This window comes from Geosmithia morbida, assembly GCF_012550715.1.
Source record: "Geosmithia morbida isolate 1262 chromosome Unknown scaffold_14, whole genome shotgun sequence".
Lineage (NCBI taxonomy): Eukaryota > Fungi > Ascomycota > Sordariomycetes > Hypocreales > Bionectriaceae > Geosmithia > Geosmithia morbida.
The window spans coordinates 652,594-666,376 of NW_023336201.1; the positions used below are offsets into that span (position 1 = coordinate 652,594).

General features: G+C 57.2%; 2 protein-coding genes across 2 annotated transcripts; one reads left to right on the plus strand and one right to left on the minus strand.

Moving 5' to 3' along the window:
• Positions 1–34: 34 nt before the first annotated feature.
• Positions 35–5,714, minus strand: GMORB2_2812 (COPII coat assembly protein SEC16; the record flags this gene model as incomplete). The annotated part of the gene is made up of 2 exons (XM_035464790.1): positions 35–609; positions 686–5,714. The coding sequence occupies 2 exons, from the start codon at positions 5,712–5,714 to the stop codon at positions 35–37; spliced, it is 5,604 nt and encodes a 1,867-aa protein (XP_035319460.1).
• Positions 5,715–9,571: 3,857 nt separating this feature from the next.
• On the plus strand, positions 9,572–13,584 carry GMORB2_2813 (phospholipid-translocating ATPase; the record flags this gene model as incomplete). Its single annotated transcript, XM_035464791.1, has 2 exons — positions 9,572–13,365; positions 13,467–13,584. 2 exons carry the CDS (start codon positions 9,572–9,574, stop codon positions 13,582–13,584), a joined length of 3,912 nt encoding a protein of 1,303 aa, XP_035319461.1.
• Between the last annotated feature and the right edge of the window lie 199 nt (positions 13,585–13,783).

Genomic DNA, 13,783 nt, shown 5'->3' on the forward strand with positions numbered 1-13,783 from the left:
CTCATCCCGGTTCCATGTCATTAGGACGTTTCTTTTACTTCGTCGCCATGACATCAACATAACGGCCACTCTTGCGAGGCTTTTTAGCCCCGGCTTTGCGTGGCGCGAGTGACGGCGCACCGAGCAGGTCATCAATGCTGCTAGCGTTGCTCATGCTCGTTCCCGGTCGGCTGGGGGGCCCGCTGGGCGGGCCACCAGCGAGGCTGGTGTTGGAGTATGAGCGAGACAGCACAGGAGGCGGCGGGCCCATGGCCCCTCTGAGGCTGTCGTACGACGCCGCCGTATTGAGCTGAGGTGGGGCAGCAAGCGAGCGCGGCGGCGGGCCACCGGACACGGAACGTCCGGGTGGGGGAGGAGTTCCCGCCGGCGGTCGACCAGCTCGGGGAGGCGGTGGGGTGGCCGTCTTGGTCTCGGATTTCTCGGCCCCAGGCTTCTTGTTGATCCATCGCTTCAGATCGGGGTCGTACACGAAGCTGCTCGCCTCGCCGAGGTTGGCCCTCACGGGTTTATTGGGGTTCTCGGCTGGCTTGGGCGTCGGCGGTTTCTTGCTGAACCAGCTGCCCAGGCCCCATCCCTTCTTGGAGGCCTTTTCTTCCTCGGCGCGTTTGGCTGTTTCCAGTGTTAGCGATATGAATGACCCATATCGAGTAAGAAAATACACGTTCCAAGGAGAGAAGACACTTACCATCTTCCTCGGCTGCTTTGCGGAACATCTCCTCGTTCTCACGGTCCTTGTCGGACTTCGTTTTCTCCTGGGCTCGGGGAGCCGGGATATCGTCCTCGTCGTCATCCATGAAGCTCTTCTTCCTCGTCCTGGGCTCATCGCCGTCTTCACCCGTCGGCTCCTCGTCATTGTAGGAGGGGGGTTCGTAAGAAGGAGGCTCGTACCCGTAGGGCTGGAGGGACGGGGGCTCGAAGCCAGGGGACCCACTGTCACCCTCAGTCGCTGTTGCAGGCTCTAGGGTCATCTGAGGAGGCTCGTAGCCAAGCGCTGAAGGCGTGAAGCTTGCGGGGGTGAAGCTAGCTGGAGTAAAGCTCTGGCTGCGCTGCTGCTGCTGCTGCTGCTGCTGCTGCTGCTGTTGGCCAGGAGTCAGGGGGAGCGACGTCAGGCTAGCAGAAGGCTGAAGAGCCTGGTACGGCGACGGGCCGGGGCGGGATGTCGATGGAGAAGCTTCCAGAGGCTGGTAGCCCGAGATGGAAGCGTAGGGGTTGGCCGAGCCGACATCCGGCGGTGCTGATGTGGCAGCGCCGGGGAAACCAGGGTAATGGCTCGGGGAAGGCTGGTCGGCTGTCGGAGCTCCCGCAGAGGCATACTTTGCCGGGCTGGACTGCAGGGAGGAAGTAGCAATGGGGGCGTACTTGGAAGATGTCGCCGACGAAGGCGCCACCACACCGGGTGTGTAGCTCCTGGCTGCGGCCCCGGCACCGTAGATGTCGAAGTTGTGGGTGGACGGCGAGGGACTGAGTGTGGTCGGGCTCCCGATATGGTTGAAGGGGCTAGCATCGCCATTGGCCCCGCTGTTGGCGCCGTCGGGACCTTCGTCGTCCCCAGAGACAAACTTGTTGAACTTGTTCCACATGCTATCCGAGACCTTGTTCATGCTCGGCTTGGAGATCCACGAGCCCGAGTCGTCCTTGGGTGCCTGCTTGAGACGAGTCATGACGTTGTCGAGCGACGCCGCCAGGAATGCATTGTAATACGGGGAGCGTTTCGTCTGCGACGACATGGCCGTCGTGATGGCCTCGCAGTACTGCAGGGCCTTGTCGCGCTGACCGTGCTCGCACAGCGTCAGGGCGTGGTGGAGCTTGTAGCCTGCCAGGTGGTGGGCGCCACTGGCCGTGGCCACGCCTCCCGACAGCGTCAGGCCGTACTCGTAGACCTCGCTCAGCAGCAGCGACTCCGCATCCTTGCCGAGCTGCGCAGCCTGACCCCTGTGGTCCGATCCGACGAGGACAAAGTTGGCCGTCGGATCGTCCAGACCGCTAAAGACAGACACGCTTCTGCTGAACAGGAAGCAGATGTGTGCGGCCTCGGCACGGCCGTAGCCCGCCAGCAGGTTTCCGAGCGCATTCAGGCCACGCTCGTCGTTGGTGCTGCGGTTGCGCAGGACAAGGGCTAGGGTCTGGCGCCACTTGTCTAGTCCCGACATGGCATCCCCATTGAGGCCCGTGCTGGGATCCGTCGACACAAGTTGGAAGCCGGCACGGGCGTGCGACGGGACAAGCTCATCGACACAGTCATCATAGTTACCAGACAGGATCTTGTAGAGGGCAGCCATGGGCTCGTTGCTGTGACCGGCGTAGTTGACCTCCTTCCGCACGAACTCCTGTGCTACCTGCTGGTATAAGCTGGGAGACACGGTGTTGGCAATGAGCATAGCGTGACCCCACATGCGCTTGTCGGCGGCAGCCCAAACGGCGGCCTCACGGTCGCCGTTCATAAGGCTGACACGTATGGACTCGACAGCCCCAGGGTCCACCGCATCAGACTGCGTCGAAGTCATGGGGGCGACCGCAGCCAGATGGGCCTGACCAAGGAACGCCGGCTCTGGCTCAGCAGTTTCCGACCCTGATGAGAGGATGTCTGCGACACTCTTGACGACAGCGGGGTTTCCTTCAAGAGCTCCGTCGTTCTCGACAAACACGCGAAGGATCTTCCAGAGAAGAAGCCGCTCCACGCTACGCTTAGCTTCGAGTGAAAGCCCTGGCTGCAAGGCGAAATGTCCGATATCCTTCTCCTGCTCTTCAATGCCCGACGTGAGCCAAGCGATCGTCTCCTTCTTCTTGGACTTTCCTTTGAGCGGCCCGGGGAACTTGGACACTCTCTCCGTCAACGGCAGGACGTCCTTGATGCTCTGCATCCTGACCTCTCCGGGGGTACGAGAGATGGTTGGGGTGGAAGAGCCCATGGTGTAGCGAGGAATACTCTTGGGGAACGTGGTAGCAACGATACCACCAACGCCCCAGGCAATGATGGGCGCACCCTTCCAGCGCTGGAGAGGGTCCTGCTCACGACCGTCAGTCGGTGCCACCATGCTCATGGTCAGTGAGGCGCCACGAGCTCGGCTGTGATTCATGTAGGCAGAAGGCTGGGTAGTTTGGCCCGGATTCGAAGACTTGGGGGAGTGCGCAGACGACGGCCTCTGGCCATGCATGTCAGGCTTGGGCACTCGCGTGTACGTAGGCGACTGGGTCTGCGGCCTGGGAGGAGGAGCGATACCCGGCTGGCTGACCACTGGTGGAGCCTGGGGCAGGTAGTTGGACATGGCCCTCTTGGGAGGAGAGAAGGCTTGCCCAGCCTGAGCTGGGGGGGGAGGCGTATGCCTGGCAGCCGCCGGAACAGGGCTGTACCTGTACTCGGCAGATGAGTGGCGCGTGCCAATGAGGACGCCGGCTCCGGATCGATCGTCGTCTTCTTCTTCATCAACCTCGCGAGTAGGGGGTAGGGAGGAAACCCGGTTCGTCCTAGGATCGTACGACGAGCTGCTAGATCGGCGTTCAGGAAAACCCAGTTCGCCGTGGTGGGGCTTGGCACTCGTGATTTCGAAATGCGCGAGGGGACTGGATGTGCGTGGTTGGTGAGGAAGGATCGGCGGGGTCGTTGTCGCGGCCCTCGAGGGGCTGTAGCTGGTGGCACGAGGAGCGGGAGGTACAGGCGAGTATCGGTTTCCGGCAGGCGGCACAGGAGCAGCCTGTCCAGGGGTGAGTGGAGGAGCTGGGGAATACCTCGAAGCGGTGTTGGAAGACGGCGGAACAGGGCTGATGCCAGACTGCAGAGCAGCATAAGGGCTGACTTTCTCGGGAGCAACCAGGCCTGCGGACACGACTGGCTGGACCGGCGGCTCTGTATGGGCGGTCGGGGGCGCCAGCGGGGGTACCGGCCCCATAGACGTGGCTGCAGGAGGTGGAGGCAGGATCTGGCTGGGGTTCAGCGCCGGAGAAGACACTCTGCTGGCGTGCCTAGAAGCGGGCTTAGGCCTCGATGCCATGGGAAGCTCCTCAAAGAAACTGCTCTTATTACGCAGCGGCGGCACCGAGGGTTTCTGGTTAGCGGGGGGTGGCCCGTCGCGAGCATGGCTGGAGGATGGTCGGGAGCCCATCGGCGGCGGACCCGGAGCGCCCGTGCCCGCCGGTGGAGGGGGAGGAGGCGCAGAGTTGGGAGATAGGACGGGCGAGTATAAAGACTGAGTACTGGGCCGCTTGCGGGGCTTCGGCACGCTGCCTACAAGGTCGGCCGGCAAATCAAAAGGCGAGGAATATCCACCCTTCGACTTGTCAACGAAGCTCTGGGCCTTGGGTGGTTCATTGCCTGCCAAAGGTGATCGTACGTAGGGCGGTGCCAAGGGAGAATGGTTGGTAGTAGCGACAGAGTTGTAGAAGCCCTGCGTCGTCGTGACTGCGGGGTGAACGGGCTGGTAGGCAGAGGGCGTCTGCTGGTACGCGTTCTGAGAAGCGTAGGGGCTCGATTTCGAAAGCTGGGCTGGAGCAGGCTGGTAAGGAGCCGTGGTGGGCTGCTCGGCAGAAACTGCATCCTCGGCTTCGTCGAGGAGACCTTCGTCATCGCTCCCCAAGAAGGCCGTCGGGTCAACATTCTCGCCATCGCCGGCCTCGTCGTCAAGCAGAAAGTCGTCATCGTCATCGTCCATGAATGCTTCCTGCCACTTGGCGTTCAGGTCTTTAGTCTTGGTTCGCCGGTGACCTCTCGACGGTTTCAGGTTTGCGCTAGTATCGGCTGTGCCGTCGGTCGTCTGCGTAGGGGCGGGCTCCGAAGCTATGCCGTTGCTAGGGGCATCCTGGGCATTCCCGTTAAGATGGCTGAAGAAACCATCATCCTCGGGAGTCTTGTCCTCAGTAAAAAGGGCCGGGACTCCTTTCTGGGACTGCTCAGACGCCTGCTGATCTTGCTCCTGCTGATGAGAAACCAGAGGGATACCCTCTTCGTAGCGCGCATCGGCAGGGCTGGGCTCGAAAGCCACATCACCGCCCATGGACAGTGAGGTTTCATGGCGTGCGTGCAAGGAGTCGTTTACTGCGTCGGCTGTGTATGTGTCGTCGATCTCGTGCGAAGACCCTTCCTCACCAGGCCGCGCATGCAGGCCCCAGTCCTTCTCTGTGTCCTCCAAAACATCCAAGGCCTGGTTGGGTTGGAGAGGATGCTCGTCGGTATGCTGGGCGGAAGCCATGGGCGGTACGACGGGGAAAGAGTTTGTGCGATCGGAGGGAGGCATGAACTTGAAGGGATCGGTGTTTGTGCGAGGCAAGCTCCACTCGCTCTCATCGTCATCGCCAAAGCTGATCTCGTGGGAGACGGTGCGGGCAAAGGACATGGAGCTGCCGTGCTTTGCGCCTGTCGGCTTGGAAGGCTCCTCTGTTTGTGCAGACATGGCGGCGTCGGTCTTGCTGATGCCGGTGGGATCAGCATGCTGGAATCCGGGGTGTGCCGTGGAGGCTAGCCAGGCACCACCTTCGTCGACATCATCTTTTGAGGGCAGCCAAGTATCCGGGTGATCGTCAGGCCCATTGGCAAAGTCAAGACTGTGAGGCTCGGGCTCTTCGTTCAGCGGGGTGCCGTTGTGCAACGAATCGGGTGAGGAGATGGGTGTGTGCTGTCGCGGTGGCTGCTGCTGTTCGATGGAGTCGGCAGGGGGTGGAGGTGATTCGTGGTCAGGCATGAGTGCCGGATGCCAGTTTGCATTTGGCGGTTCGGCGGCCATGGTGACAGCGCGTGTCGAAGGATAGGCGCAGAGGGCGAAAGAAGGAGAAGAAGATATTAAAAAGTAGTATTACTGTCTTTGGGGTCAGCGAAACGAAAGACCTTGCTGAGGTAGTGGTAGACTGTCGAGGGCAGCCCTCGGGGTGGCGAGTACGAGGCTCCCGAGGGCGAATGATGCGTCAACTCGCCAAGACGGGGGAGGGGAACTAACCAGAACAAGAGTGAAAACAAATAGCAGCGATTTTTCGTTCATACAGTAATTCCCATCTTTGTATATATTGGAATCCAGGCACTTCGGTTGGAGATGGCGAGAGCGCGCTTGTGCAAGCCTCTGGCTGTGGCTGATGGACGGGATGCGTGGAAGCAATGGGGAAGGAACGAACGTGAGAGAGTGCCAGTTGGCAGTTGGCGGTTGGTCTTGACGCGGTGCTGTCATCATCCATGAACCGGAGTCTGGGCCCCTATGTTTCCCTTGGAGGAGCTCTAGGGGGCTCTAGGGGCATTCGCAGGGGGGGTTTGTGGGACTCTAGCGCCTGCTGCTCAGATCTACCGTGATTTATCCGAATATGTAATTACACCATCAACTTGCGAAATGAAATAAAATGCGCACGGGAACGGAGCTCCTTGAAAAAATTGATCCTGGTAATATTGGATAGTTCAACTGTTATATTACAATTACTCAGCTATTTTATAACAATCCTGCCCGGACTACCGATTACACATTACTCGTACTTATTTAGTAATACTTAGTATATGGCTGGCCTGACGAGTGTAGCGCATGTGGGAGCATTCCAGGCGTCGCAAAGCTCGCGCAGTAGGAGTAGGTTCATGCATATGCATTCCCCTCCTCCTGACACGATAAAAGTACAAGGCCTCGACGAAATCTTGGTAACACAGTTGACAGTCACGTGCGCCAGCTGCAGATGGCATGCTACCTCCTCCCAAGGTCTTCTGCCTAGTTATATTACAGATGCTGGCAATGATATACGAGTATTACTCGTCCAGATCGATGATATTTTCGACATGCTATATACGAGCACGGAGTATGGTACTCGTCGATACAGGTGGGGTTTGGCACGTGGCTCGCTGGACGCGTTACGGCTAGCCTTTGATGGGTGCTAATAAGGACACATGCAATAAGTGCAGCTTACTATTATTTCCTACATGTACGAGTATCGTATCCGTACGGGCACATCAGATTATCCGGACGAGCGAACAGCCAGGTGACGTGGCCGGGCTGCTACTGCTAGCAATGGCATACAGCGGGAGAGACCGGATGAGGGCATCGTGACGCCACTACCAGAACAGTTGTAGCCCTTGGGAGTGACAAGTATCCTAGTGTTGGTGGTGTCTGGATTGCGTGTGTCTAACCATGGAAGGCAGGGAGGGCTACGCGAATAAGACGGGCCTTGAGAAGGCAACGGACAGAAATGTGCGTAGAAATATCCAAAGTGCGCTTTCCGCACTTGGCTCAAGAGCGCTGCGACGCGAACTGCAGCGTCTCACGCACAGTGCTGTATGAGAGGCTATGAGCACGTGAAAACGGCGAAGATAGAGACTTCTTGGTCGTGTACTTGGAAGAGCAAACAGCAGCGTGAACCGCACGCGAGGAGAGTAGCATATTGTGAGACCGGACGACTCCAGACGAGGTGAGTTTGGTATTGGAAAGTTAGTCAATGGCAGGCAGGCACTAATGGACGACACGATAATAGATTTACGAACAGAGCGTAGACGAACTCATGTATGAGGTCCTCGATTGGAAAGTCGTCATGGGCCTGGGCAGAATCTTCCACGTGAGAACAGATGCCATTGTCGGGAAGGGCCTGCCGGATATGATTGACTTCCTGTCCCTACTAGCAACACCATCTTGTGTGGTTCTTCTGCCGGGCGCTGCGGCAACGATTTCTCGGCTGCTTGCTATCTTGTTGGTCTCCTTACGGCAGACCGATGCCTTCCCGCCGATCTAAGACAGGCCAGGTAGGATGGCGGAAAGGGGATACAGACCCTGTCAAAAACCCAAGAGACCGATTTTCCACCCGTGCGTTGTGATCTAAAGACGGCTTCTTCTGCGCAAGGAGACGGCTGATCCTGGCCCGATACCGGTGAGACTTTTCATGACAGGACAGACGTTCCTGTTCCGAGAATCCCTTACAAAGTTTGACCATCATACGAGTAGATACTTTTGCCTTCATCCCTGCTCCGGAGACGGGAAGTCCAGGCATTTAGCCACGTGCCAAGGTAAGCTGCGTCCCGCGACTGCCCGCCTGTTTGCGCTGTCGAGAAGCAATCTGACGGGCAGTGTTGCGCACCAGGCCGCAGGCACGGATATGAAGGACAGGAATAAGAAGGGACAGACGAGCCAGGCTAGGCTCCAGGAGCATACATCTAGCTTCCAGTAGGGAAGACCTCGGGTCCCCTCATCATCGTAACCATCGGCTTGGCATCACGCATGGTTCCTTGAGGCTCCCGTGATATGTTTTAACCCTCTCTTGCTTTCTGTATGAGTTCCCTATCACGCGTTTGCACTCAGGTAGGGTGTTTGCTCGCAAATTTGATGAAAAGCTCTTGCTCCGAACTTTGCTGTCTTCTCCTCATGGATAAGTTCCGAGTCAGACTGACCTTGCTTTTTAGTTAGATGTATATTATATCGATCAATGAGCTCCTTCCTCGTCTGGTGCCATTAAAAATCGGAACATCCTCAACATACGTGTATACGATCGGCGGATGAGAGGACGAGCTGTGGGTATCATAACGGCTCCATATGGAACATGTTTCAAGCTTGGCCCAACTGCCCACCCGTTCTGCAAGGCGTCGACGGCTTGGTTTGACTGATGCCATAATTGTTACGTACCGTGCATCTAGAAAAGAGGCACGGGATGGGTAGGCGTGAGGACAAAGGCTAGATAATGGCAGGAAGCATCGCTGACGTAACCGGAGGTAAGCGCGACGCAAATGATGGTGCATCAAGACGGAAAGACTAGTAGACCTTCTCCGCGGATAGCCATATGCTGCAGTTAAATGCTCCTTCCTGCGATGCCAAGAAGTTTGGAGTGTGTGTTGTGTGTTGCTGCTAGCAGCTAATATTACTCGTAGTAATCGTAGTAGTAGCTCCTAGTACGGTAGCAGCGGGGACATCGTACCAAGAGCCTCCCAATTACTTGAGAGGTCACAACTCTGGGGGAATAGTCTCGTGTCTGTATGGGAGTCGTCAACATACGAATGGAAGAGTCAGCAGTAGTAGCAATATGTCGCCCTTATAAATATCCCAGATAATGTGAAAATTGCCCGAGCCTAGATCGTCAGTGCGTCGTAATACAGTGACGCGTGGTGGGGCAAGCGAGGAGCGGGTACGGACCTTCGCACCTTCGCACCTTTCCCCCTGGAATTTACGGAGCAATGATACCTGTACGTCGCACCTTCCGCCGCGGCTACGTATCCTGATGGCCCTGATGGTCCACGCCTGACGGGATCTCAAAATAAGCCTTCCAAATCTTCACAAACCCAGAAACTTCACCAATCATTATTTCAACCGCCAAAACTCGGAATCACCACAGATTTGGGTACATCATTGCCCGCATCACCTTACCTGTACAGTTTGCACGGCAAGAGGGGAGGCTCTTGAAGGATTATTCATCCGGAACTACCGACCGCCCGCCCAAACCCCCGACGCCGACCGGAAGCGGTCATGCCTATTGCCGACACTCGTACGACGACATCGTAACCGCCCTCCGGCGCTGCTGACATCAACTAGCCGTCGACGACACAGCATGTACAGATCGATTCTGTGAATTTCGTCCGGAGCTGTCGTGTTTCTGCGTTTCTGCGTTTGATTCTACCCGTCATTCCCTAGGCGACGGAATGTCTTCCTCACCCTCGTACCAGCCAGCCCAGCCGCCTGACTCACCAGTTCATGACTCGGACTCCGACCTCGAACTTGACGTCCAAGAACTCGACCCTATATCTACCGAGCCCACACGAGGCGAGCCAACACAAGATAGCCATCAAAAGACTTCCCGCATAGCCCTGCGTAACTTGCGTATGGGTGGATTGCGCCGCGCCAGCAAGCGAGGCCAGGGCTATGGCAACCTGGGCCAGGATCGCCGGGACTGGGACGATGATACCCAGGGCCTCCTGGCTGACCAGGATGCCACACGCGGCCGGTACTTGGATCCTGGTCCGAACGACGATGATCAGCCTCTTCTAGGGGACCCGAGCTCTCAACGTCGCCGGCCCTCGTCTTCGCACAGCTCGCGTATCCGCCTGCCCAGCTTCATGTCTGGCTCTAAGAAGCCGGCCGACGACGAAGAAGCCGATAACCAGCCCGACGATCCATCCTCATCTCGCCATGTCGCCGTCGGGTCTGATCAAGCCACAAAGTTCCCCAACAACATTGTCTCCAACGCCAAATACACGGCATTCACCTTCCTTCCCATCACCCTATACAACGAATTCTCCTTCTTCTTCAACATGTACTTCCTTCTGGTTGCCTTGTCGCAGGCCATTCCTGCATTGAGGATTGGCTATCTGTCGACGTACATTGCTCCGCTGGCCTTTGTCCTCATGATCACCATGGGCAAGGAGGCTTTCGACGACATCAGCCGACGCCAACGAGACACTGAGGCCAACTCGGAAGAATACACAGTTCTCGAGTTTTACGAGCCCGGAACGCCCGCTTCGTCCATACGCCCGCGGCGCCAGTTGAAGTCTGAGTCGCTGAGTCGAAAGTCGAGAAGGAACCGAGGCAGCCGCCAGAACTTGACCGACATCCAGGAGGAGAATGGCGAAGACGGCTACCAGCCAGCATCATTCGTCCAGGAGCTCAGCCGCAAGTCCAAGGACTTGAAGGTTGGCAACGTGCTGAAGCTAACCAAGGGCCAGCGTATCCCTGCCGACGTCGTCATACTGCAGTGCTACTCGTCTGACGGCATAGTCACTGCCCCCTCCACCCCCGCCATCAAAGGGCCCGCCGAGGAAGAATCCCTCCTGACACTCGACGACGCGGATGCCAGTCTCAACGCCAAAGGGAAGGCGCCAGATATTGGATCTCCCAAAGATGACAACCAGGGCTCTGTCGGCGAGACCTTTATCCGTACTGATCAGCTTGACGGCGAGACGGACTGGAAACTGCGTCTTGCATCGCCCTTGACCCAGAACATACCCCAAGAGGAGTTCGTGAGGCTCCGCGTCACTGGAGGAAAGCCCGACAAGAAGGTCAATGAGTTCTTCGGAACCGTCGAGCTCCTCCCTTCTAGGCAAGACGCGCTGAGCACTCAGCCTACGCTGCAGACTGACGGAGACAGCACCAATTCCTTTGGCTTGTCCATCGACAACACTGCCTGGGCCAATACCGTCATCGCATCGCAGGCAACCACCCTCGCAGTCATCATGTACACAGGACCGCAGACACGGTCGGCTCTGTCAACCGCCCCATCGCGTTCCAAGACGGGCCTTCTCGAGTATGAGATCAACTCGCTGACCAAGATTCTCTGCGGTCTTACCCTGGCTCTTTCGATCATCCTGGTGGCCCTGGAGGGGTTTGAGAACACAAAAGGCAACGTGTGGTACATTAAGATTATGCGCTTCTTGGTTCTCTTCTCCACAATCGTGCCTATCAGTCTGCGAGTCAATCTCGATCTCGGCAAAACTGTCTATTCTCGGTTCATCCAGCGCGATCCCGACATACCGGGAGCGGTGGTCCGAACCAGCACCATCCCAGAGGATCTTGGGCGTATCGAATACCTGCTCAGCGACAAAACTGGAACCCTCACCCAGAATGAGATGGAGATGAAGAAGATTCACGTGGGAACTGTGTCGTACGCAAACGAGGCAATGGAGGAGGTTGGCTCCTATGTCCGCCAAGGCTTCCACGTTTCGTCATCGTCAGACCCGGCGGCCCAAACCACGCTCATTACCCCATCGTCAACATTCGCCACGGCAGCCAATGTGGGTGCTACTCGTACAAGGAGGGAGATTGGTTCTCGAGTGCGAGACGTCGTACTCGCCCTAGCTCTGTGCCATAACGTTACGCCCACCGTCGATGTCGAGGATGGACATGAGGTCACGTCCTACCAGGCTTCCTCCCCGGATGAGATTGCCATTGTCCGCTGGACTGAGTCAGTCGGACTCCGGCTTGTCAACCGAGACCGCACAAGTATGGTTCTGGAGGCTACCGACACCGGCAGGCCAGTTGTCCGTGTTCGTATCCTGGACGTTTTCCCCTTTACATCTGATGGCAAGCGTATGGGTATCATTGTTCACTTCCACACCGACGTAAAGCAGACGAAGCCAGACCTCGAAAGCGGCGAAATCTGGTTCTTCCAGAAGGGTGCAGACACGGTCATGGGATCCATCGTCGCGGCCAACGACTGGCTCGACGAGGAAACGGCGAACATGGCTCGTGAAGGCTTGCGAACGCTGGTAGTGGGCCGCAAGAGACTGTCGGTGCAGCAGTACCAGGAGTTCTCGGCCGAGCATCGAGAGGCTTCTCTCTCCATCAGCGGGCGTGACGCCGGCATGCAGCGGGTTGTGTCTCGTTTCCTGGAGAACGACGTGGAGCTGCTCGGTGTCACGGGCGTGGAGGATAAGCTTCAGAAGGATGTCAAGCCGTCGCTGGAGCTGCTGCGCAACGCCGGCATCAAGATCTGGATGCTGACGGGCGACAAGGTGGAGACGGCGCGATGTGTAGCCGTGAGCTCCAAGCTTGTCTCTAGAGGACAGTACATCTACACGGTGGCCAAGATGCAGAAGAAGGAGAACGCCCAGGATCATCTGGATTTCCTGAGGAGCAAGACGGACGCCTGCCTTTTGATTGACGGAGAAAGCCTGGCGCTCTTCCTCAAGCACTTCCGCAAAGACTTCATCTCGGTTGCCGTCACACTCCCCACCGTGGTGGCATCGCGATGCTCTCCCACTCAAAAGGCCGAGGTGGCCTTGCTCATCAAGGAGTTCACCAAGAAGCGCGTCTGCTGCATCGGCGATGGAGGAAACGACGTTTCCATGATTCAGGCCGCCGACGTCGGCGTCGGCATTGTCGGCAAGGAGGGTCGCCAGGCGAGTCTGGCAGCCGATTTCTCGATTGAGCACTTCTGCCACCTGGTCAAGCTTCTTGTATGGCACGGCCGCAACAGTTACAAGCGGAGTGCCAAGCTGGCCCAATTCGTGATCCACCGCGGTCTCATCATTGCCGTGTGCCAGACCATGTACAGCATCGCTCTCAAGTTTGAACCAGAGGGTTTGTATAAAGACTGGCTCCTCGTCGGATACGCCACCATCTACACCGCGGCCCCTGTGATCTCTCTTGTGCTGGACAAGGATGTCGACGAGAACCTGGTCAACCTGTACCCTGAACTGTACAAGGAACTCACGTCTGGGCGGTCGCTGTCGTACCGCACCTTTTTCGTCTGGGTCATGGTGTCCATCTACCAGGGCGGCATGATCCAGGGCCTATCACAGATACTGACCGAGGTGGACAGCCCGAAGATGGTGGCTGTCAGTTACACGGTCCTTGTGTTTAACGAGCTGATCATGGTGGCTATCGAGATCACTACGTGGCACCCCGTCATGATCATGAGCATCCTCGGCACCTTGATCTTGTACCTAGGTTCCCTGCCATTCCTTGGAGGATATTTCGACCTCGAATTTGTTGTTACCTGGTAAGTCAGAAGTAGCCACATGTGTTTCGCTCTCTCTCTCTCTCTCTCTCTCTCTCTGTCTTTGTATTGTTCGTTCGAACCTGGTACTGACATGAAGCTAGGGGGTTTGTCTGGCGAGTTGCGGCCATTGCTGCTGTTGCCTTGATTCCACCGTATCTGGCCAAGATTATCAGCAGGACTATGAAGCCGCCCTCTTACAGAAAGGTACAGAGCACGTGAGGAAGTGTGTAAAACCTGTCATGTCTTCCTTCTTTTTTGCATTTTTTGGTTTCTTTGGGCGATTGGCGTTGGCATGGAGTTGGATCGATTGTACTTTTCTTCTCCTTCTTCTCCCCGTTTATGTGTGTGTTGTGTAGCATTACAAGAGTCATCAATACAACAAGTACAAAGCCATCGTGCTCCGATCACCACCAGCCCT